The sequence below is a fragment of the Saccopteryx leptura genome, chromosome 3 (assembly GCF_036850995.1).
Source record: "Saccopteryx leptura isolate mSacLep1 chromosome 3, mSacLep1_pri_phased_curated, whole genome shotgun sequence".
NCBI classification, from domain to species: Eukaryota; Metazoa; Chordata; class Mammalia; order Chiroptera; family Emballonuridae; genus Saccopteryx; species Saccopteryx leptura.
In genome coordinates, this window is record NC_089505.1 from 108,620,734 (window position 1) to 108,633,387 (window position 12,654).

At 51.7% G+C, this 12,654-nt stretch overlaps 1 protein-coding gene across 1 annotated transcript in view; it reads right to left on the minus strand.

Annotated features, from left to right (window-relative positions):
* CSMD2 (CUB and Sushi multiple domains 2) overlaps positions 1-12,654 on the minus strand; it is a 597,382-nt gene that overhangs the window by 80,809 nt on the left and 503,919 nt on the right. The window contains exons 38-41 of the mRNA XM_066375796.1: positions 9,298-9,416; positions 8,714-8,783; positions 6,657-6,773; positions 3,870-4,079 (exon numbers count right to left, since the gene is read on the minus strand). Coding sequence (XP_066231893.1) covers positions 3,870-4,079; positions 6,657-6,773; positions 8,714-8,783; positions 9,298-9,416 — 516 coding nt within the window. The remainder of the gene's footprint in view (positions 1-3,869; positions 4,080-6,656; positions 6,774-8,713; positions 8,784-9,297; positions 9,417-12,654) is intronic.

The window sequence follows — 12,654 nt, forward strand, 5'->3', positions numbered from 1 at the left end:
TGCTGGGTGATTTGCTGAGCATGTGCTCACAGGGCACAGCCTTCGATTAATTAGATCTACAGGACAAGGAACAGCCTCGGTGGCAGTGACTGGGTCCACCTTACACAGGAAGTCGGGAGTGGAAGTAGATGAAACATCCCTATAGTGGCAATTCTCAGTGGAAGCAGTGGGAACCAAATAAATGTGCCACAGAAGTGGATGCATGCGTCACATGTAGTAACAATATAAGATGCAGTGATCATGAACCTGCCACTTCCTTCGCGCTCCCTCGGTGATGGCGGCTGCGCTACATGTTTCCACTTAAAGAAGTCTTCGTGGGAAGAACTGGGCGGGTATCAGGGAGAAACCATCAAGGTAACTGATGTCCAAACACTGAGTGGGAGTGCGGGGGATGGTCAGGCACGGATGTGGCCCTGTCAGCGGCAGGGGGGTTGGGCGATTAGGGAGGTGCCCGGATGGACGGGTGGGCTGGGCCTTTAAAGGGAAGCCTCAGGGGGAACCTGTGGTGGACTCAAGGACGGTAAGGAGCCTAAGGGGAGGGCGCACAGTAGGACAAGGAGCAGCCTTAGGGAGAGGGGCTGGGTCTCTAGCACAGAATTTGTGTCACGTGGAAGACGCTGGACTCTGCACAGCGTGAGAGTTCTTGCATAGCGTTCACGCTGAGAAACATCTCAGAGCGCTCCCTACCAGAAGCAGCTTCAAAGAGAGAGATTGGGCCCACAGGGCAGAAACAAACCGCGAGAGGCCAAATTGTTAGCTTTCCTACAGAAGGGTTCTTGGGGAGAGCAGCTGGGTTGGTCCCAGGGGAGACATTACAGGGGGGAACAGATACGATTCCAAACAATATGCCATAATAAAAAAAATATTAATAATTATGATGCCCAACGTTTTAGAAAAATTGCATATCATCATTTTGCTAAGTTCTTTATACATACCCCCCCCCCCACTCCGAGAAGTCGGGAAGGTGTAATGTGAGTGGGAGAAGTGGGCCAAGAGAGCGGAAACCCCAGGGCATGTTGCTGGGCCGCTCACACCAGCCGGGCCGACTCCTGGTGGAGGGTGGGGTCTCTGAAGGCACACAGAGAGCCTGCCTTGCTCCCTGCTTCCCCACCACCACCCCTGGAGAAAAGTCTGCAGGGGACTGTCCCCTGAGCGTGTGAAGCCTCAGCGGGCATAATGAGCATGTCACAGATGTCACAGGGAGGAACGCCAAGCTGGAGTGCTGGCCCGTCATCCCGCAGCCTCAGTGCCGGGCCATTGCGCAGGGAGGCCTCAGCAGGGGCCCGTCTCACAGGCACGGTGAGCACCGAAGGGGCTGAGCCCGAGACCAGGGCTCCTTGGGTGTAGCTGGGTCTCTTCTATGAGAGGGAGTTGATGGAGCCCGAGGGACTCGGAAGGACAGCTTGACAAGAACAACTGGGCTTATCACATGGACTCAGTGGGCAGGGCTATGCCCATCACAGAGGTGAAGGCACAGTACGAGTGGGTAGGCCCCAGAGCAGCTGGCCCTGTCACAATGGTGGCGTCGCCAGTACTTACGTCTACCCGAGAGGAGAAGCCTCCAGAGCACTGGGCCTGTCAGAGGGAGTTAGGAGCTTGAAGTGTGCCCCCCCAAATTCCTGCGGTGAAGCCCTAACCCCCAGCACCTCAGAATGTGACCTTATTTGGAGACAGGGCCTTTACCACTCTTTACCTAAATGACAATGAGATCATTCGGGTGGGGGGCAATCCAAATGACGGGTGTCCTTACGAAAAGGGGAAGTTGGGAGTCAGACAGACACACAGGGAGAACACCATGCGAAGGTGAAGCCAGAGATGGGGGTGACTCTTCCACAAGCCAAGGCACGCGGAAGAGTGCCAGCACCCCAGCGGAAGCCAGGGGAGAGGAAGGGACGGGCTCTCCCTCCCAGCCCTCAGAGGAAACTTTGACCTTGTAACGTCCGGCTGCCAGAGCCGCGAGAGCACAAACTTCTGCTGTCTAAGCCGTTCCATCTGCAAGACTCTGTCCCAGCAGCAGACACACACAGGGGAGGCCCGAGAGAGGCATGCACCTGTCCCAGAGAGGGTGCTGACCACAGACTGGGGCCCGAGTCTCCTGTGAGAGACCACGGCCGTCTGACACATCATGACCCATGTGACAGCCCCACACCGCCCAGCCCACTGAGGCTGCGTGCACGTGACAGGCACAGGCACAGTTAAGTTCACTGGTGTGGCAGCTTCCTTACCACCAATGGTGACGCCATGCCACTCCCTGGCTGACAGCACAGCTTCTCCCACCGCTTCACTGGTGGGAGAGGCCCGGCTCCTCCCCCAGAGCCTTCCCCTGGGGTGAGGACCCCAGCCACGCTCACTGAGGTTCCCTCTGAGCCAGACACGGTGCTCCAAGGGGCAGGCCCGGGGAACCGGCCCACCTGCGCCCACTTTGCCAAACACCCTTTCAGGCCTTTCCTACATCACAAGCCCAAATCCATGCCAGTGGTCATCTCTGATCAGGCATGAGAAAGCCAGATGTCAGATGTTATGTATACAGAATATTCTATACTTACTTAAAAAATACAACCTAAAACTTCATGAAACACTACATACTTTTCACAGGTGTGTGTGTGTGTGTGTGTGTGTGTGTGTGTGTGTATGTATGTATATGTGTGTGTGTAAAAAGATCCAGAACAATCACATCAAAACAATAGTGCTTATTGCTGGGGAATAGCCCTATATTGGGGGTCTTGGCTTGATCTGTAATGTTTTTATTTCTTTATTTCTATCCCTCCTTCTTTTTTTAACAAGACAAGTGTGTTTGTAAATTCTGTAATTAAAAAAAATTAACTTTAAAAAAGCAGATTGCAAAACAGTATTTATAGTACATTCTAATTTTGGTTAAGATACAATAATATAGTTACATCAACATATGTACAGAAAAAAAGGGGGAAATCATTGAAAATCGGTATTTCTGCACAAGATTGGAAATGGGATTATGGGCGAGTTTGGACTTTCTGTGGTGCCCTCACAAAACTGTCTGTAATGTTTTAATTTTTTATAAGTGTATTGGGGGAAAAAAAAATCTAAAAATGTTAAAAATAAAATTCAGTGGAAGAGCGTGGGAAACTAGGTTAGAAGCAGAGGCTGGGGAAGGGGGGGCGAGGGAAACCCCCGAGAGAGCAGTGGGCCGGCCCAGGGCCGCTGTGTCCAGCTGCATTGGGTGGGGGGGGGGGGGGAGACTTGCACAGCCGCAGGCTGTGGTGCTACACCTGGGGGAAGCTGGCATTGGGGCGGGTGAGGCTCCTTCAGGGATAACGTGCCAGAAGGGGCGGGTGGGAGCTGTCACGGGATTCCGCCTCGGCAAAGAAGCGCTGTGTAGTGAACGTGCTGGGCCTCACACGGGACTGCCCTCAGGAGCAGCAAACGGGCCTGTCTCACTGCGAAGGCCCCGTGGGCTCTCCCGGGAGCGTTGCTGGAATCCTCTGTCAGGTCACAGCTTTGCTGAGCGTGAGTGGGCCCGACACAGGGGAGGGTCGGAGGGAGTAGGGAGCCTGTGCAGGGACACGGCTGGCTGCACACTCAGGGATGCCCGAGAAGAGCTGACGGGTCACTTGCTCAGAGGAAGCTGTTGGCTATCGGGCCTGGGCCGCAGTTGACCCTCCCAGGGTGCAGTTAGGCCTGCCATCCCGGAAAAGGCTTGTCAAACGGGGTTAGACCGTCTCAGCGGGGCCAGAGAGACATGCTACCGAAAAGAAGTCTCTGTGGACAGGCCTGTCCCCATCCCCTCAGCCCTCCTGGTGTGCTCTATCTGCCCACGTGGGAGGCTGGCACACAGGTGGTTGTGGGAAAGACAGAGACGGACTGAGGAGCCCATGGGCCCTCCTGGTCCTTACCTTGATATTCCAGCTTGAACCCTGGCCGGTTCTGGGAGTGGTCGCTGTGAAAATACACGGTGGTCTCGTGGGACGTGGAGAGCAGGGGGCTCGGAAGCTCCCCTCCACTGAACCTGCCCATCATGCGGCTGGTCTCGTAGGGGCCGTTCCGGATTTCTAGGAAGTCGTGGTTGGGCTCCGTGGAGAAGTTCAGGAACTGGATGTGAGCTCCTGGGAGCAAGACAGAGGCAGATAGTGCCCAAAGCAATACAGCCCTGCTTCAAACACGCCGCCTTGTGACAGCGTCCCCTGCCAGAGCCCACCCGTCCCTACTGCTGACCTCACACCCAGGTGGCATTACCAGAACGGACCTCAGGAGCTGCCTGTCCAGTTTCCTCTCTGAAGGCAGCACTGAACTTAAAATGACTATTATTCATTCAAAAGGAAAGGCGTCAGACATTTCACGGCTCCATCTTGACTTCATCTTATTTCATCAAAAATGAAGTTCAAGATCAACACTTGATTTAATTTGAGATTCTTATGTCTTACCTCAGTGAAAAGAGAGCTTTGCTAAAATGAACGTTTTACTTAAAAATAATATTCCCCCCCCACACACAATTGAAAGACATGAACTTCAAAACCAATGTTTCCTAGAACACTGATAATATTGTAATTTGGAAATAGGAGAATACATTGTCCTGTCTGTTCCACTAGGAAGCCAAGTGACTTTTATATTTTGGGATCTAGTTGGATTAACCAGGACCTCCTAGCAACCTGATGGGTTAAATTGCTAATTAAGTCCTTAACTTACATGTTAATATACTCTTTGGAGAAAGGAGGTAGGACCACTGATACTTGTTAAAATGACAACTCTTCCAAAAATTAACAATGACATTATGACATACATTTACTGAGCATAGAAAAATGGCCACAATGTTAATTGTGAAAATCTGACTGGACAAGAGTAGGTTGTATGTAGTTCTCACTTTTGTACTTAAAAACTAGAAGACTATTCATTGATTCACTAACAACATTTATTGAACCCGTGCCTTGCACCAGGGCTGTCTGCGGAAGGCACCGCACAGGAATGAAAAAATCCACAACGCCCTAGTCTTCATGGGGTTCCCTTTCAATGGTGAGAACTGGGCTGTTAGTGATCGCACGGTGGGATTACAGGTCATTTTAATTTTAAAAATTTGCTCACAGGTACTTTCTATGTTGCTCAGAATGAGCTCGTAGGTGTGATTTTCCGAGGCTGATTGTTTAAAGAATAAAATAAGACTTGGCGTGTGATGTCGAAGGCCCTCCATGCCACTTGCCCCATCCCCTTCCCTGACCTCCTTCCACAGAGCCCGGCATTCCGCTGCCCACGCCTCATCCCCACACTGCGGGTGCGTGGCAGTCAGAGGGGCTCTGTCTATAGGGACTGCAGGATTTCTGAAATGAGCAGCCTGGACAGAAGGGGATGTGACCACTGCCATCTAGTGGCAGCAGCTTGTAAATGCAGTGGCTCCTTACACACTGAAGCCAGACTAGGGACTATCTGGGAGTTCAACATTCACGTGAAAGCAAGGGCTCCTGGTCTTCCACAATGGTGCCCTGTAGGAGGCTTATTCCCCAGGGGCTGAGGAGGCACCCAAGGCTCAGAGACAGAGCACTCTGGTGGCTGAACATGAGGACGTAGAGAGAGCAGGGGTGCACCTCCCATTTAAACTTCTGTGTTCCTTTCGCGGTTGCCCTCCCCCACCATCAGCGTAGGTGCTCCTGGCCCACCTCTGCGTGCAGAGCTACATGGTCTCCTAGCTCTTCTCTCCTCAATGGCTCAAAAACTGGGAATCTCCCAGGCTTCTCAAGTCATCATCATTGTGCAACCTGATCATCCGTCCCTGGTTTCCTTCAGAGGATGGTACTAAATATAAGACCCTATCCCTTGGAGGGTCACCAACCTCTCTCCTTCCTTCAGGACAGGTGTAAAGAAGGCCAGTTTAAATGGCCTTGTCCTGAAAGCCCCTTCTCCATCAGAAGACCTACTCTAGGCTGAATTAAGGACAACATAGGTGGTCTTCATTTCTGAGGTCACAGGCTGGGAGATCACAGCCCGTGCAGGAAAGATTCCCTCAAGACGTTTCGTTCCTAGGAGCACAGCAGTGACTCAGGCAAGATGACCTATGTGGACAGCCCATCAGTTTCAAGTCAACACAAGTCCTTTTCTCTTCGACAGAGAGATTTGGGGTTAAATTATATCACTAGTGCACAATAGATGATGACTCATCAGCAATTAAATTTTGTACCCGGGTCACTCTCCTTCCTACTGGCATATTCCACCTAAAAAAAAAAAAAAACGAGAACAAAACACAACAACCTCCCAATCTCTAAGGCTAGCCAGAATGTGCCTATGAAGAATGCAAACTTAATTTCATGTCGACCTTGGCTCAATTTAATTAGGATAAGAAATTGGATATTATAGTTAAAAGCACAACTTGAGGTTCAGTCTCTATAAAAACAGATCTTTTTTTTTTTCTTTTTAACCATCCTTGAGTAATTTCTCATTCCACAGTCCTGGATTTTAGCTTGCGACTCAAATAATAACGATAATGGCCATTCCTAAGATTTCCTCTGCCCTCGCTACATTTAATGTTTCCAAAACATTCATCTCTACCATTCTTAATTGAACTTCACGATGTACAAGAGGTCAAGAGATGAGGAAATGGAGAGGCAGAGAGCTAAATTGTCTCGGCCAAGGTCATGCTGAGTAAGCGATCACAGCAGCTTGCTGCTTTAAGCAGAGACCCGGGCGTGAAGACTTACCAAAGCCCACGGGCAGCGCTATTTTCCAAGAGCAGTCCATGTTGCTGGGGTAGTTGCCTGGGAAGCCGGGGCTCAGGATCACCCCCTCCATATCCTCCACTACTCCCCCACACTGTGCTGTGACAATGAGACCAGAGGGTTAGGACAGCATCAAGGAGATTGTGGGACCATGCCAACATTTGGAGGCTCCCTTTGCACAGCAGTTTTTAACCTTTTCCAAGTCACCAACCCCTTTGAGAGAATCTAAAGGAACCTATAGTTCATCTTCCTAAATAACTGCACACATGGGCGGAACGGAGGAAGTAAATTCAGGAAGGACTATCCAGCATCCTAGGACCTCCCAGCAGTCTGTCCACAATCCCAAGTTAGGGACTCTTGACCTTGAGCATGTCTTTGGCAGGTCAAGTCCCTTAGTGAGCTCCTACAGCAAACGTGGTCCGCTCCAATAGAAGTAGTTGCATTTCTTACATTATCCCCTAATCCCCCCCTCTTCATTGTCCAGTCAAGTCTTCCAAGACTGAAGGAAAAAAAATGAAGGAAGGGGACTAGCATGCACTGAGTCCCCTCTCTGTGCCAGGCACCATGCCACGCTCTTTATAAATTTATACCCATGGGATTGGGCGGTCAACAGATGAGCCTTGCCATGAGTCGGCCCTCAGAACTTTGACCTATGCCCTCAGCCAGAGTGCCTGTGATTAGCATTCCATGGGGAGCCAGCCACTGGGGGGAGGGGGGCGGGGGGCATCTGAAACTCCAATCAAGGTGACTTCAGAGTTATCTGAGGATGCAAAGCTGCAACACCACTACTGCCTGGTCAGTTGACATCAATTGTTTCCTTTCACATTTTCTGAGGAAAAGGTTGTATGAGCACAAAGGTGTTAGCCAGCCATGGACGCCCAGGGGAGGGAGTGAGGGGCAGGGATCTGTGGCGTCTAGGCAAACGCTTTCTGGGGCGGGGGCTCTGTTGAGCCCTGAACAGAACAGTGCCCGTTTTGGAGCGGGAGCTCTGGAACTGACCACTTGGGGCACAATCCCCATACTTCCACTTCCTGTGTGTGACTTTGAGCCAGATCTCAATCTGTTCACACCTCAGTTTCCCCCAACAGTGAAATGGAGCTAACAGCACTGATGTCGCACATAGGTTATGAGGTTATTATAGCAGGAACTCTGCACTTCACTTGGACCAGAAGCTGGCGCACCCTCCGCCAATAGCAGGTGCTGTTAATGCGAGGGGTTTCCTCAGCAGGGCTTTGGTATTATGTAATCACGGCTCGCCGGACTACAGGCCCTGTACCTGGTGAGGTCAGAGAAGGGAAATGCCATCATGTCCAAGCCACACTCCTTCAACTCACCTCGCTTCCTCCCCCAAGCTCAGCCCTGAGGGGCACTTTACAGTTCCCTAGCAGCAGGGGAACCTAGGTTTCCATTCCGGAACCCAACACTTTCTTTTTCATCTTAAAAGCCTTAGTTTTCCTATTTGTAAAAATGAGAATAATGATACCACCTCTGAAGAAATTCATAGCTCTGTCTCTTGCTCACAGTAGATGCTTAATAATTATTGGTATTTTCTCCATGCCTCAACCAGACTAGAAGTTTCTAAGGGCGAAGACCCCATTTTTCTTGTCTCCACTGATCTCTTTATCATTGCTCAGCATGGGGTCATGTAACCAAACCAAGCTAAGTCCTCACTTCACGTGTAACTCTCAGCATTTCTCTATTAGTGCATTTTATCTGTCAGTCCCAAGAAGAGTCACAAGGGAAAGCCCAAAGTGCCTAGAAGTGCCACTGGGGGTTCAGTCTGTTATCTGGAGTCAGGAACGGCCATCATTACTTTTTCAAACGGGCAAGGCTGCTGTAACTTTTCAATTGGTGAGTGAAGGTATGCAAAAGTCACGACAGCTCTGAGCGAGAGTTCAAGTTTACAGAAACATCAGCCTAAAACTACTACTGCCTTTGGACAAACCCAGAATGCCAGACTGCCTGCGGATACGGCCCTGAGCTCAAATCTCCGGTAGAAAATGGGTATGAATGAACTGGAAGAGTCCGGGCTCCCTTACCAATACAGAGCGGAGGCGGGTAGTTCCAGCGCCGCACGGTTCCGGGCATGCAGGAGATGTGGGCGTGGCCCTGGAGGAATCAGGAACAGGGGTGGGCTAGCTGCCCCCATCGGCACAATTGTATGCACAACCCAGAACAGGGGGCTCGTTCGGGGGCCTTGTGTTAGGGAACAAGATACACAGGTTCACTGTGGGACGGGGAGTAAGGCAGAGGGAGAGAGATTTTGGGGGAAGGTTGCTTATAACAGCCATTACTATAGAGTTCTCATTACTCAAGCTTTCTTGTGAGCCTCCTCTAATTACTAGATTCCCTCGTGGCCTTCGAAAGAAAATTAAATTTTCCTAAAGTCTAATCAAACCGAAACTTTGCAGGAACACATTCGAGGTTGGCTTGTGCCAAATCACTAAAGTCAGCAAAGTTTGTCTTCTGCATGAGCAGCTCCAGGAGCAGATAATGGTCCCCGGAGGAATTGGGGGGGGGCCTGCTCCCTGTTCTTTGGGGACTGCAGCTCTGCTGGTACCAGGCTGGCTGAGCACGTCTCAGGGGACACCTGCTTCCTGCCCTGGGTGGCGAGGGGAGGTACCTGAAGGGCATATCCTGGCTCACACTGGAAAGAGACCACATCATTCACCAGGTAGCGCTCGCCAGTCTTCACCCCGTTGCTGGGCACAGCAGGTTCTGGGCAGCTACTCAGGCCCACCGCTGGAAAGACAGAGACAGACAGAGAGGAAGATGGACCAGCCCCGCAGGTCGGCGCGATGGCAGGCTGTTGGCGATGCTGACAGCAGGGCGGAGAAGGGTGCCTCCACCTCCAAAGTGGGCTTTCTCTGCTCTCTGACTAGGGTAGCGCTTCCCAAACCGTCCACTTCCTGGAGCGCGGGGAAAATCAGAGTGTTCGTGTGGCTCCCCGGGCCAAAGCTCCTTGGGGCACGTGGGTGTCACAGGGAACTCTGCCTGCCCGCCCGTCCCCTGGCCCAGAAGGCCTTTGCAGCGGGAGAGCCAGGGAGCTGCCCAGCCTGGCTCTGAGCCCCCAGACTGTCTGCCTGCACCCTCCCACATCACTCCTGTCCCAGACTCCTAACTTCCCTCCGTGTTCCTGGCCCAGAGAAGACAGCCACTGTAGGCTAAGAAGTCGGGAGAGAAGAGACTGAAAGCAGAGGGACATCTCAGCGATGCTCAGGGGTCAGGAAGTCCCCTTGCTGGGACAGACTGTTGGGAGAAAGGTTTGCCAGCAGATGAGACACTTCACTGCCTTCTTTCTCCTGTTGCGTCTTCAACAGGAGCAGTACTGGGCTCTTTGCCCTTCACCTCCCACAGCCAGTGCAGGTCCTCCGGCCCCGCCGGAGCCCACGGCCTCCCTCTCATCCCCTCTCCTACGCCATTCTGTGCCCGTCCATCCTGGGCTCACAGGCAACTGGTGTTCTACATTTCTTTCCTTGGGTCATGGGACTTCCTTGTTCAGCAGTTTGAAGTGGGTCCCCATCACCTATCATACGGAACCTCACCTTCCCCTCAGGACATTCTAGAACCTTTATGATCTTGGCCTGGTCCCTTTTGCAAATCAGGTCTCTCAAACATTCCTCCTTCACTCTCCTTTCTTGATTTTTCAAATTCAGCCTGCACTCATTATGTACTTATGATACACCCGCATTGTACACAGAGCTTTGCTAGGGCGTCCATCTTTGTCTTCCTCCTACCCCTCCCCCCCCCCGCCCCCCGCCCACCCCATACCACCAGCTCTGGAGCAGCACGCCCTGAGCACTTCCCACGAGCAAGGCTGCCATGAGTGTGTCACACGCATCGTCTATCATCTCATCTATCTAAAGCAGGTCTTAACATCCCACTGCACAGGTGAGGAATTAGGCCCAGAGGCCCAGAGTTCGGTCCTCAGTAAGCCATCGGGCTGGGATGCAAACCAAACCCAGCCTGACTCCAGAACTGCCCAAGCTCGGGCTGAACTCTGAGGCCACATGAGCCCACATGGCCCCTGGCCCCGCTCTCCTCGACTCCCTTCTTGAAAAGCATCCTTTTCCTCTTTGAATCCCTTCCTGTCTGACGACCACCGCAAACAGGAGGGGTGGATCTCCTGGAGGCTTCCTGCCTCTCCTGTGACCCCAGGAGCCCATCAGCAGGTGTGGCACTAGACCCCCGGATATTTACTGACGGGCGGGTGGGACTTGGAGTGCGCCTCCCTGGGGATGAGGGCTCGAGGAACCCTGAGGGGGCAAAGGGGGAACTGTAAACTGAGTTCTCGGCCCACTCCTACTCCAAAGCGCTCTGTCACCAAGGGTGGCAGAAGGGAGAGGAGGGTGTACCACCTAAGACAGTTAGTTGTAGGGTCTGATCCCTGGCACCTGCATGGCCCAGAGAGCTCGGGAGAGGGCCGCCTCCACCCTCGCGTTAGATTTCTGGCAGACAGCCCTCTTGCTACGTCCTAGATCCCTTGGGGAGATGCAGGCTCCTGGGGGAACCTGTCTGCAGTGCCTGCAGGGAGCCAGCACGTGTGGAAAAGGAATGGGAAACCGACCAGCCTAGGCCACCCCAGTCCTGTCTCCTTGGGCAGCTGATGAGTCCTTGTTCCGCATTCAAAGCTGCGATTCTACACGTGCATGAGGTAACTGCCGATGCCTTTTCTCTTCTGGGGGAAATTTACACATAACGAAATGTACAAGCTATAAGTGTATACATTTGCTGAGTTTTGACAAACGTATGCACCTGTAGAATCCAAACCCTTACAAAACTACACACCGTTACTATCATTCTAGAGAGTTCCCTCATGCCCTTCCCATGCAACTCCTGTCGTATATGTGCTTTTAAGAAGTGGCCAAGCCCTGGCCGGTTGGCTCAGCGGTAGAGCGTCGGCCTGGCGTGCGGGGGACCGGGGTTCGATTCCCAGCCAGGGCACATAGGAGAAGCGCCCATTTGCTTCTCCACCCCCCCTCCTTCCTCTCTGTCTCTCTCTTCCCCTCCCGCAGCGAGGCTCCATTTGAGCAAAGATGGCCCGGGCGCTGGGGATGGCTCCTTGGCCTCTGCCCCAGGCGCTAGAGTGGCTCTGGTCGCGGCAGAGCGACGCCCCGGAGGGGCAGAGCATCGCTCCCTGGTGGGCAGAGCATCGCCCCCTGGTGGGCATGCCGGGTGGATCCCGGTTGGGCGCATGCGGGAGTCTGTCTGACTGTCTCTCCCCGTTTCCAGCTTCAGAAAGAAAAAGAAAAAAAAAAAAAAAAAAGAAAAAGAAGTGGCCAAGACATGGAAACAACCAAAAAGCCCTTCAATAGAAGACTGGATAAAGAAGATGTGGCACACATACACTATGGAATACTACTCGGCCATAAGAAATGATGACTTCGGATCATTTACAACAAAATGGTGGGATCTTGATAACATTATATGGAGTGAAATAAGTAAATTAGAAAAAAACAAGAACTACATGATTCCATACATTGGTGGAACATAAAAACGAGACTAAGAGACATGGACAAGAGTGTGGTGGTTACCAGGGATGGGGGGAGGGAGGATGCAGGAGGGAAGGAGGGAGAGAGTTAGGGGGAGGGGGAGGGGCACAAAGAAAACTAGATAGAAGGTGACGGAGGACAATCTGACTTTGGGTGATGGGTATGCAACATAATTGAATGACAAGATAACCTAGATATGTTTTCTTTGAATATATGTACCATGATTTATTAATGTCACCCCATTAACATTAATAAAAATTTATTTAAATAAAAAAAAAAAGAAGTGAATGTAATCCTTAGAAATGAAGCCTTGTTTGGGCTCTTGTCCACAGATCTCAGTTGCTGGGACAAAAGACTTTAAGGACAGAACTAAAACCATAATAAAACTGAATTTGAAGTACTTCCCCTTGGCTATCATCCTGTCTATTTCTCCCCAGGCCTCCCTACACTCCAAGTAGAATGCAACTCAGTATTTGTTGGTGGTGATA